Raw genomic sequence first — 13068 nt, 5'->3', positions numbered from 1 at the left:
CCTGCCGCACTTCAAGCTCACTTGCCATCTTTGAGCCTGTTACAGAAGAAGTTACCCAGCTCCTCATTTCTTCTCGACCTACAACCGGCAACAGTGACCCCATTCCGTCATATCTCCTGCAGTCTCTCTCACCGATCGGCACCACTCACCTGACTAAAATATTTAACCTCTCTCTTTCTTCAGGTATCTTTCCCTCCTCATTTAAACATGCCATCATAACCCCTTTACTTAAAAAAACATCCCTGGACCAGAACTGCACTGCTAATTACAGACCTGTCTCTAACCTTCCTTTCATCTCAACTCCTGGAATGCTTGGTCCACTCCCGTCTAATCCGCCATCTCTCAGATAACTCTCTCCTCGACCCTCTACAATCTGCTTTCCGCTCCTTATACTCCACTGAAACTGCCCTCACTAAAGTCTCTAATGATCTACTAACAGCCAAATCCAAAGGTCACTACTCCCTGCTGATTCTCCTGGATCTCTCCGCCGCATCTGACACTGTGGATCACCAGCTCCTCCTCACTATGCTCCACTCAAGGAAACCGTTCTCTCCTGGTTCTCCCCCTACCTCTCTGACCGCTCCTTCACTGTGTCTTTTGCCGGCTCCTCCTCCTCCTCTCTCCTTCCCCTTAGTGTCGGGGTTCCTCAGGGCTCAGTCCTAGGCCCCCTCCTCTTCTCTCTATACACTGCCCCTATTGGACAAACAATCAGCAGATTTGGGTTCCAGTATCATCTCTATGCTGACGACACCCAACTATACACCTCTTCACCTGACATCACCCCTACCCTAATACAAAATACCAAGGATTGTCTAGTCTTCTGTCTCTAACAGCATGTCCTCCCTATATCTTAAACTGAATCTCTCTAAAACTGAACTTCTTGTGTTTCTCCCCTCCACTAACCCAACTCTACCTAACATCGAAATTACCTTGGAGGGTTCAACCATAACTCCCAAGCAGCACACCCGCTGCCTGGGGGTCATATTCGACACCAACCTTTCCTTTACCCCCCATATCCGATCACTCACTCGCTCCTGTCACCTGCATCTTAAAAACATCTCCAGAATCTGACCTTTTCTCACCTTTGAAACTGCTAAAACTCTTACGGTTGCTCTTATTCACTCTCATCTGGACTACTGCAACTCTCTTCTGATCGGTCTCCCTCGTACCAAACTTTCTCCTCTCCAATCCATCCTGAATGCGGCAGCCAGGGTCGTATTTCTGTCCAGCCGCTTCACCGATGCCTCCATCTTGTGCCAGTCTTTACACTGGTTGCCGGTCCGCCTCAGGGTCCAATATAAACTCGGCACTCTCACCCACAAAGCTCTCTACAGTTCTGCACCGCCTTATATCTCCTCTCTCATCTCTGTCTATCGCCCTACAAGTGCCCTCCGTTCTACAAATGACCTAAGACTAACATCCCCCATAATGCGAACCTCACACCTCCGTCTCCAAGACTTCTCTCGTGCTGCGCCAGTTCTCTGGAATGCACTACCCCAGGCAATCCGACTGATGCCTAGCCCCCATATTTTCAAGCGCGCTTTAAAAACCCCATCTCTTTAAACAAGCCTACCACCTTAACTACTCAGTAAATTAACTTTCCCCTGTTCCCTCCTTCTAAATATCATTCAGAATCTGTTCCCTACTCTTAATTTGTCTCCACACCCTCCATGCACAAGATAACTGCACTCGAGTATTGCACTTAAACATACTGGCTGATGACCGGATCATGCAGCTTTATATGAAAATCCCTATTTATTATAATTGCCAGACCTGAAATAACAAGCACTTTTCACCTATTGTGTCCCCCCATTTCCTTGTAGAATGTAAGTTTGCGAGCAGGGACCTCACTCCTAATGTAACTGTTTAAACTGTCCTTAAATTGTATTGAATTTATTGTCTGTACATGTCCCTGCTTAATTGTAAAGTGCTGTGGAATTTGTTGGCGCTATATAAATAAAAAATTATTATTATATTATTATTATTACCACAAAAAAGACCAAACTATGTACGAGTCGGGTCTTCGTCACCAGTGAAAGAATATGCCTCATCTTAAAATCGTGATTAAAAGGGATTTTCCTATTATTCTTTGGATAGGTCATAAATATCAGATTGTTGGGAGTCTGACACCTGCACCCCCCTTTGAAGAGAATAAGAGCAGATCTGCAGTACTCGGCAGCAGGACTGTGGAGTCGGAGTCGTGGAGTCTGAGTCGGTGCTCATTTTGGTGGAGTCGGTATAAAATGGACCGACTGACTCCTAAAATATACACTGCTCAAAAAAATAAAGGGAACACTCAAATAACACATCCTAGATCTGAATGAATGAAATATTCTCATTGAATACTTTGTTCTGTACAAAGTTGAATGTGCTGACCACAAAATCACACAAAAATCATCAATGGAAATCATATTTATTAACCAATGGAGGCCTGGATTTGGAGTCACCCCCAAAATTAAAGTGGAAAAACACACTACAGCCTGGTCCAACTTTGATGTAATGTCCTTAAAACAAGTCAAAATGAGGCTCAGTATTGTGTGTGGCCTCCACGTGCCTGTATGACCTCCCTACAACGCCTGGGCATGCTCCTAATGAGGTTGCGGATGGTCTCCTGTGGGATCTCTTCCCAGACCTGGACTAAAGCATCCGCCAACTCCTGGACAGTCTGTGGTGCAATGTGACGTTGGTGGATGGAGGAGTCATGATGTCCCAAATGTGCTCAATTGGATTCAGGTCTGGGGAACGGGCGGGCCAGTCCATAGCTTCAATGCCTTCATCTTGCAGGAACTGCTGACACACTCCAGCCACATGAGGTCTGGCATTGTCCTGAATTAGGAGGAACCCAGGGCCAACCGCACCAGCACATGGTCTCACAAGGGGTCTGAGGATCTCATCTCGGTACCTAATGGCAGTCAGGCTACCTCTGGCGAGCACATGGAGGGCTGTGCGGCCCTCCAAAGAAATGCCACCCCACTCCATTACTGACCCACTGCCAAACCGGTCATGCTGAAGGATGTTGCAGGCAGCAGATCACTCTCCACGGCATCTCCAGACTCTGTCACGTCTGTCGCATGTGCTCAGTGTGAACCTGCTTTCATCTGTGAAGAGCACAGGGCGCCAGTGGCGACTTTGCCAATCCTGGTGTCCTATGTCAAATGGCAAGCGTCCTGCACGGTGTTGGGCTGTGAGCACAACCCCCATCTGTGGACGTCGGGCCCTCATACCACCCTCATGGAGTCAGTTTCTAACAGTTTTTGCAGACACATGCACATTTGTGGCCTGCTGGAGGTCATTTTGCAGGGCTCTGGCAATGCTCCTCCTGTTTCTCCTTGCACAAAGGCGGAGGTAGCGGTCCTGCTGCTGGGTTGTTGCCCTCCTACGGCCCCCTCCACGTCTCCTGGTGTACTGGCCTGTCTCCTGGTAGTGCCTCCAGCCTCTGGACACTACGCTGACAGACACAGCAAACCTTCTTGCCACAGCTCGCTTTGATGTGCCATCCTGGATGAGCTGCACTACCTGAGCAACTTCTGTGGGTTGTAGAGTCTGTCTCATGCTACCACGAGTGTGAAAGCACAACCAACATTCAAAAGTGACCAAAACATCAGCCAGAAAGCATTGGTACTGAGATGTGGTGTGTGGTCCCCACCTGCAGAAATACTCCTTTATTGAGGGTGTCTTGATAATTGCCAATAATTTCCATCTATTGTCTATTCCATTTGCACAACAGCATTTGAAATTGATTGTCAATCAGTGTTGCTTCCTAAGTGGACAGTTTGATTTCACAGAAGTTTGATTTACTTGGGAGTTATATTCTGTTGTTTAAGTGTTCCATTTATTTTTTGAGCCGTGTATAATAAATTGGGTCCAGTAATTTAATGCAGAATGTGCTGAATATTTTTTTCATAGGAATTTGGGAAAGTTATGAAATGTCCTATAAATAGCTGTTCTATTCCTGATCTAAGGCTACATTCACACACAGCGTTTTTGCTGCGTTTTTTGAGGATACGTTTTTCAGCTGCAAAAGCAGATCAGCTTTTTAAAAAACCGCATCACCTGAAAGGTTTTTGAGCTCATAGATAATGTTTTCAATAGTAAAAGCAGATTAGAAAAATGCCGCACAAACTGACATGCTCATTCTTTGTGAGGATCCGTTTTTGAGTCCAAAAACGGATCCTCACAAAACGATGTGTCTGAATGTCATATCTTGAAACCCATTGACTTTGCTGTGATGCCCAGAGTCACTGCATTTTACTGCAAAAAACGGATTCGCAAAAACGCACTGTGTGAATCATGGCCGCAGCCAGCGAGTGGCAGCTGCCCCCCCTAGAAGCAGGGGCACGCATCTATCAAAACTCACTTGTATGCTGTAGTGCTCCCGTCCTGCACCGGCTGCAGACTGCAGGGGGCAATCTCCCCTCCTCTGTCCTGTCTTCTGCCATCTTCACCAGAGAGAGGAGGGGTGCCTGCCCAGCACAGGATCTGATTCCTGGGCCCCGAGCTGGAGAAAGTGAAAGTACTACTGCTCATCTTTGTCACAGGAAGGTAACTAATGCTAATATTGTAGGCGATTATTATGTGCTCTCTGTACAATGTGTGAACGATATGTGCAATGTACCATTTGCTGTCTGTAGCTGTCATCTGTCTATCACACTATCCCTCAAAGTATCCCTCCATCTATCCATCCATATGGCTATCATCTATCTATCCATATATTTATCCATCCATCCCTCTCTCCATCTATCTCTATCCCTCTCTCCATCTATGACTTTATCTATCTATCTATCTATTTAAATATAAGCAATATATGTGGGAGTCGGAGTTGGTGTAAGGGAAATTGAGGAGTCGGAGTCACAGGTTTGGCTTACCGACTCCACAGCCCTGCTCGGCAGCGGAATAAGATACCGTACAGAGCTTTGCTTTCTCAGTCTGTGTACTGTGGAGATCACAGCTAATCGATGGGGTAGGCAGGTGGCAGACTACCACAAATTTGATATTGATGACCTATCCTGGGGATGGCCATAGGTCATCAAAATTATATGCCCAAACAAATCCCTTTAAAATGAAAAATCATAAATGAAAGCATCTCCTCAACAAATCTTTGAACATCTGGATATTGTCTCCTTGTGTAAAATTATAATTGTTATTCATGTGGAGGGTGTACAATATTATTACTATATCCCGACAACATGTTGGAAGAGATAGTTTTTGGAAGGGAATATTCTTTTTGAATATGTACACACATAAAATTGCTGGGATATTATACACACACTTCAACAACTCTTTTATAAACCCATCAATGCATAATCAATATGTGACACCATTTAGAGGGAATCTGTCAGCAGGTTTTTGCCACATCATCAGAATGATGAAGGCAAAGAGAAGCTGAATCCAAAGATGTATCACTTAGACTACTACACTGTGTGCAGAATTATTAGGCAAGTTGTATTTTAGAGGATTATTTTTATTATTGATCAACAACTATGTTCTCAATCAACCCAAAAGACTCATAAATATCCAAGCTTAATATTTTTGGAAGTTGGAGTGTTTTTTTTTTAGATTTGGCTATCTTAGGAGGATATCTGTTTGTGCAGGTAACTATTACTGTGCACAATTATTAGGCAACTTAATAAAAAACAAATATAATCCCATCTCACTCGTTTATTTTCACCAGGTAAACCAATATCAGTGCACAAAATTTAGAAATAAACATTTCTGACATGCAAAAACAAAACCCCAAAAAATTAGTGATCAATATAGCCACCTTTCTCTATGATGACACTCAACAGCCTTCCATCCATAGATTCTGTCAGTTGCTTGATCTGTTTTCGATCAACATTGCGTGCAGCAGCCACCACAGCCTCCCAGACACTGTTCCGAGAGGTGTACTGGTTTCCCTCCCTGTAGATCTCACATTTTATGATGGACCACAGGTTCTCTATGGGGTTCAGATCAGGTGAACAAGGGGGCCATGTCATTATTTTTTCTTCTTTTAGACCTTTACTGGCCAGCCACGCTGTGGAGTAGTTGGATGCATGTGATGGAGCATTGTCCTGCATGAAAATCAGGTTTTTCTTGAACGATACCGACTTCTTCCTGTACCACTGCTTGAAGAAGTTGTCTTCCAGAAACAGGCAGTAGGTCTGGGAGTTGAGCTTCACTCCATCCTCAACCCGAAAAGGTCCCACAAGTTCATCTTTGATGATACCAGCCCATACCAGTACCCCACCTCCACCTTGCTGGCGTCTGAGTTGGAGTGGAGCTCTCTGCCCTTTACTGATCCAGCCTGTGGCCCATCCATCTGGCCCATCCAGAGTCACTCATTTCATCAGTCCATAAAACCTTTGAAAAATCAGTCTTAAGATATTTCTTGGCCCATTCTTGACGTTTTATCTTATGTTTCTTGTTCAAAAGTGGTCGTTTTTCAGCCTTCCTTACCTTGGCCGTGTCCCTGAGTATCGCACACCTTGTGCTTTTTGATACTCCAGTAATGTTGCAGCTCTGAAATATGGCAAAACTGGTGGCGAATGGCATCTTGGCAGCTTCACACTTGATTTTCCTCAATTGATGGGCAGTTATTGTGCGTCTTTTTTGGCCAACACGCTTCTTGAGACCCTGTTGGCTATTTGCCATGAAACGCTTGATTGTTTGGTGATCACGCTTCAAAAGTTTGGAAATTTCAAGACTGCTGCATCCCTCTGCAAGACATCTCACAATTTTGGACTTTTCAGAGCCCGTCAAATCTCTCTTCTGACCCATTTTGCCAAAGGAAAGGAAGTTGCCTAATAATTAAGCACACCTTATATAGGGTGTTGATATCATTAGTCAACACCCCTCCTCATTACAGAGATGCACATCACCAGATTTACTTAATTGGGAGTTGGCTCTCAAGCTTATGCAGCTTGGAGTAGGACAACATGTATAAAAAGTATCATGTGATCAAAATACTCATTTACCTAATAATTCTGCACACAGTGTAGGTGCAGCCATTTTCACACAATCAGTTTTTAGATTGAGAATGAAGCAGAGCTGATAAAGCTAACTCCGCCCACACCACAGCTAACCCCACCCACACCAGGCTCTGTATGTACAATGTCCATAGACATGAGGTGGCCATCACAGGAGGGGGACGTGTCGGACCAGGGCTCCCAGGACCAGTTAGTCATAGCAAGGTTAAGATGCTGGTGCTAAAACAATCATTGTAAGCAAACAAAACCTGGAGGTGGATAAGAGAGTCATCCCTGAAATCTGTGTTTTAACCTCTTCATCATACGATCTTCAGATTACATAGCAAAAACCCGCTGACAGATTCCCTTTAAGAAAAAAAACAAAACAGCACAACACCTCTAGTAAATATATTTTGTAGCTCACCTTTGACATCACTAAGGCTCTGATCAGGGGCACTGCTACTAATATCAATCAGTGTTCCCTCAGACTTGCAACGAGGCAGACCATTAGTGTTAGCAGACCGAATCTTTTGTGCAGCCATTTTTGCTGAATCTCTCCTCTTCCCTCAGCGGAACATGTCCTCCTGTTGGATCACTTTTGCAATAGGCAATGTGGAGATGGGAGGCAGCTGAAAAAAAAAAAAAAACAGGAAAATTGGTTAACAAGCTTATTTCGGAACCAGCAATATGCAGCATTGACAGAGGGAGCCATTTCACAGGATTACAAACACATGGCTGCACAGCGCCACAACTGTCCACAGGTTATACGTGGTATTGCAGATCAGCTTTAGGCTGGGACTACACGGCGACTTTAGCAGTCACAAAACATGGCCCTATGCTGCTGCTACATTGCAATCACACAATACTTGCACACTCCAGATTCAGATTAATATCGGACCATTTAGTCTGAGTCGGAATTATTTTGATAATGGATTATTTGATGCCAAATTAAAGCAATTTTACTATAGTAAGGTGGCTCTAGCCAGAAGCTTCACTTCAAGGCAATAATGTAGTTTATCTAGATCACCAATAAACACTTAATTGCTAGATATACAGTACATTACTGCCTGAAGTCTGTGGCTCTAAAAGCTATACAAACTTATGACAGGAAGACAAGGCAATATTCATTTATCTTTATGAGGTAGTGAGAAAGTGCAATATTTATACAACCCGCACACATGGAAAGTAAATAGTCTGATTGATAAAAGGAGAAGATAAGTGTTCCACTAGTGGATAGATACACAGCGGCAGTGTAAATAACAGCATCAAAAACACGTCTAGTGTATGGGTGAACCGCAAATCCACAATACATTATACCAAGTGTCTAGTGGTAACAGGGACTGGAGGAGAACCCCCGACAGGCACCCTGGTCCCATTTGGAGAGTCCACAGTTTTAACTTTTTAAATCAGCATGATTTTGGATATGACCAATGCATTGAATTTCCAGTAGAAGAGCCCATTTCTTAACCAAACATAAATTTATTAAGTGTGGGAAAAAAAAATGCTATCAACCAAATCTTCCTACTTCTCATTTAAAGTCAGCTAAGGAATAACAATTAGGCTATGTCCACACGGTGAGTATTTGGATGTAGAATTTTTTATTTATTTTTTTTGTTACAAAAATTGGGGGGGACCGCAGGTAGTTTTTTTAAATTTATTTAATCATAAAAAGCTGTCCAATAAGCTCAACAGGGTGCAATTTTATAATAGGTCAAGGTTGTGCATTAGGTCTATATGTCTGTCTGTAACTAGTATCCATCTCTATAGAATTCACTGCTGTCTAAAAACGCATGCAAAAATGCTACAAAAATACAGCAAAACTGCAATAATTTTTAGACCTGCGTTTTTAACAGACTTGAATGAATGGGTAAACGGGTGAAAAAAAATGCTGAAAGAATTGACGTGCCGCAGATTTGAATCTGCACATTACAAATAAGCAACATGTGCAGGAGACTTCAGGATTCTCATTCACTGGCACCAAGATTCCCTTCAGGTTTTGTGATCAATCCGTACGGCAAAACCGCGACGCGTGCACAACAGCCTACAGTAGCCAAGGGCCTGAAAATGCGTTACCTCTAGTGATGATCGAGAGTGTGCAATCTCTGCATGTGTGACAGCTGTCGAACAGCCGTGACCCTTGCAGGCGCGGCGACATTAAAAGAAATGCCAAGCACGCCAAAATACTCGGCGAGCACCCGAGCGTGCTCGTCGAAGGGGTTAATAGAACATGATCGATCATCACTAGTTACCTCTTCTTAAAATGCTGTAATCACCTAAGTTTTTTTTTGTTTTTTTTTTAAATAAAGACCCACAACCTTATGCTCACACCAGTAATTGGAGGGAAACAGTTATCTGTAAACTTCTCAAATTAATGGTGTGTGATGCAAACAATTGTTATCAGATGAAATAAGTGCTTTAATTATCTATTTGTCCTGTTAACTCTCAGACTTTGTATACATCACAATTATAGCCAGACGGCTTAATCCAGTTAGATATCAGTTGGTCAATATAAAACGTACAAACTGTATTCTGTCATCTCAGAGGAGATTTTTAGCAAGAATAAACTTAGGTTTTCAAGTTGCAAACTTCCTGAGATATCACACATGGAAAAACACTGTCTATTAATTAACACCCTGTAAGGTGATAATGGGATTCCTTTACACACAGGGGGGGGTGGGCTAAGTGTCAGAAAAGAACATTCGGACTTTTGCAACATTGTGTATCAGGGAAAATGAGAAACCAGAAAAAATGATTTCATTTTATCCATGAAAGAAGTATTGCCATGGGATGAAACATACAGTACACTGACCAAACCTACATCTAGCAAATGATTCTGCACTTTACACATATTTTATTTCGTTTTAACAAGTTACTAGATTCTGTCTTGTTGATAAAGATAAAGTGTAGCGTCCCCATAAACCTTTTAGTAAAGCGGGGCTTCCATATATTTATAACCGCCTGCCACGCAGATATTCTTCCAAACACCCCCCCCCCCCCGCCCCAAACCTGCACATGTTTACCTTGCCACGGTATTTTCAGTGGGATAAGCCATCCTCAGACACTTCTGCCTGTACCTCCTTCTCCAGTGAGAACAAAAAGATCAGGCAGATTGAAAGCCAATGAGTCTGATCCTTCTCTTCTGATCTACCAATGGAGGGAGAATGGATATACCACTATACACATTACATGCTCCTCAAAAAAAACGGTTTGGCCAACATTCATAACCACACTCCTCAAATAACGGATCTACTTAGTCATTCCGTGGCAAAAAGATCTGCAGTACCCTGATCCAACACCCACATCGGTAGTCTTTTGGCCACAGGACCAAAGCCCTGCATACCCCTGCTTACTTACCGGCATCCCCGTAGCCCCTTCTAATTAGTAGGACCAGCGCAACACCATGCTGGGCTTACTCATCAGAACAGGCGCTGGGGATGCCAGTCGGTAGGAGGCATGAAGGGCTCTGGTCCAGTAGCCAAGCACTCCTGATATGGCCACTGGACCAGGGTCCTGCTTCCCCACCCCGCCCCACCCCTCCTTCTCTCAACTCCATCATTCAGCTAACAGCTATTTGTCCCGACTTCCCAAGCATTAATGTGTTTTTAATAGTTCAGTAAAGTCTTGCCAGACAGCCCTGGGGGTGGCTAATCTCCCAGGATGACAAATGTAACATCTGCTGTTGTGGGAGTGTTGCGAGGCCCACCATACACAATAAATGTTTTGCTGAACCCACAGATATGTATCTCATGCCTAAAGTATTGCTAAAAGCATGTGCAACGATGATTTCAATTACCGTATATTCCGGCGTATAAGACGACCTGGTGTATAAGACGACCCCCCTACTTTCCTGTTAAAATATAGAGTTTAGGATATAAGACTACCCCTTTTCCAACGCATACCAAACACCGGTAAAAATTAAAAAAAAAACAGATTTGAATTTAACATGGTCCTTTTTTAATTTAAATTCTTATGACATGCAGGTATATAGCAGGAAAACTGTCACTCATAAACATATTAAAATAGGGGGGACCCCACGTCATTTTTTGGGGGGGTCCCCCATTCTAATAGCTAGTAAAGGCTAGGTATTCAGCTGGGGGCTGATATTAGTAGCCTGGGAAGCTCCGTGGGTATTACCCCCTTCCCAGACTTCAAACATCTGCCCCAGCCGTCTGCTTAACCTCCGCTAGAGACTATAATGATGGTGGATCCCACGCTAATTTTCTTTTTAAAAAATCCTTTATTTTAACACTAAATGACAATAGAGGGGTTAATAAAGATGCAGTCCCTAAATTATTATTAATTTTGTAATTAATTTTTCCCAAAAATGTTGACGTGGGCTTCGCCATATTTTTGTGTCCAGCCAGGTACAGCAGGCAGGAACGGGCTGCCCCCAACCACCAGCTGCCTATTTGTACCTGGCCGGACACAACAATATAGGGAAGCCCTTTTTTTTTTAATTATTTCATGAAATAATTAAAAAAAAAAGACGTGGGGCTTCGCCCTATTTTTGTGTCCAGCCAGGTACAACTAGGCTGCTGGGGGCTGGAATCTGCAGCGCAGGGAGGCCCAAGCTTTCTGGGCCCCACCCGCTGCAAATTGCAGTCCGCAGCCGCCCCGGAAAATGGCGCGTTCATAGAAGCGCCATCTTCTGGCGCTGTACCCAACTCATCCAGGGCCCTGGTGCGGTGGCTCACTGGGTAATAAAGGGGTTAAGGCCAGCTTGGCATTATCAGCTGGCCCTAAGCCCGAAATTCATGGGGTCACGCCAATATTAGACATGACCACCATGAATTTCTAGTAAAGTATTTAAAAAAAACACAACACCCAGAAAAAAGTCCTTTAATTGAAATAAACACACAATTCTTTATTGTTCTAAATTAAACCATACTTGCCATCACGCCCATTCCAGCTGAAGCCAACGATCTCCTGCAATAAAAGTAAAATAATAAAGCAACCTCATCCTTACCTTTCCATGGTTCCCAGGACCGGTCCAGCTCTGCTACATTCACATGACATGCTGCACCGCAGCAGAACGCTGCCGTTCAGCTTGCCATGCGGCAGACACTGAGAAGCGCAGGCATGCTTGTGCTCCTCAGTGTCTGACTGTGACGGCATCCAGATGAGCCGAGATCATGTCCAATGAACTCGGCTCACCTCATGCACGTCACTGACAGCGTGGGAAAATTCTCCTGCTCCCCGCATGCGCAGTAGAAGTTTCCCACGCTGTCAGTGACGGACGTCCAGGAGGTGAGCTGAGTTCATTGTCGGCTCATCTGGATGCCGTCACAGCCAGACACTGAGGAGCGCAAGCATGCCTGCGCTTCTCAGTGTCTGCGGGATGACAGGCTGGATGGCAGCGTTCTGCTGCGGTCCAGCCTGTCATCTCGATGTAGCAGAGCTGGAGCTGTCCTGGGAACCATGGAAAGGTAAGGATGAGGTTGCTTTATTATTTTTCTTTTATTGCAGGAGATCGTTGGCTTCAGCTGGAATGGGCGTGATGGTAAGTATGGTTTAATTTAGAACAATAAAGAATTGTGTCTTTATTTCAATTAAAGGACTTTATTCTGGGTGTTTGTGTTTTTTTTAACTTTGACTATGGGGTTAGTAATGGGGGTGTCTTATAGACGCCTCTCCATTACTAACCTGGGCTTGATGTCAGCTGGCATTATAAGCTGACATCAACCCCAACCCTATTACCCCCTGCCACCGCACCAGGGCAGCGTGGAAGAGCGAGGCTAAGTGCCAGAATTGGCGCATCCTATGGATGCGCCATTTCTGGGGCGGCTGACGGCTGGTGTTTCTAGCCTGGGAGGGGGCCAATATTCATGGCTCCCTTCCTGGGCTATTAATATCAGCCACCAGCTGTCTGCCTAGCCTTTGCTAGCTATTAAATTAGGGGGGACCCCACGTCATTTTTTTGGGGGGGTCCCCCATTTTAATAGCTAGTAAAGGCTAGGTATTCAGCTGGGGGCTGATATTAGTAGCCTGGGAAGCTCCGTGGGTATTACCCCCTTCCCAGGCTTCAAACATCTGCCCCAGCTGTCTGCTTAACCTCCGCTAGAGCCTAAAATTAAGGGGAACCCCACGCCAATTTTTTTTTAAATAAATCCTTTATTTTAACACT

The 13068-nt window shown here is 44.3% G+C and overlaps 1 protein-coding gene across 1 annotated transcript in view; it reads right to left on the bottom strand.

Moving 5' to 3' along the window:
• Positions 1 to 13068, bottom strand: part of SH3BP4 (SH3 domain binding protein 4) — a 58838-nt gene that overhangs the window by 10161 nt on the left and 35609 nt on the right. Inside the window, exon 2 of the mRNA XM_073646722.1 lies at positions 7369 to 7573. Coding sequence (XP_073502823.1) covers positions 7369 to 7486 — 118 coding nt within the window. The 5' untranslated portion in view covers positions 7487 to 7573. The remainder of the gene's footprint in view (positions 1 to 7368; positions 7574 to 13068) is intronic.

This window comes from Phyllobates terribilis, unplaced genomic scaffold, assembly GCF_046119375.1.
Source record: "Phyllobates terribilis strain yellow unplaced genomic scaffold, ASM4611937v1 Scaffold_9__5_contigs__length_417890890, whole genome shotgun sequence".
NCBI lineage: Eukaryota > Metazoa > Chordata > Amphibia > Anura > Dendrobatidae > Phyllobates > Phyllobates terribilis.
The sequence above is the reverse complement of the archived record's forward strand: the minus strand, read 5'-3'. Positions and strand labels throughout refer to the sequence as shown.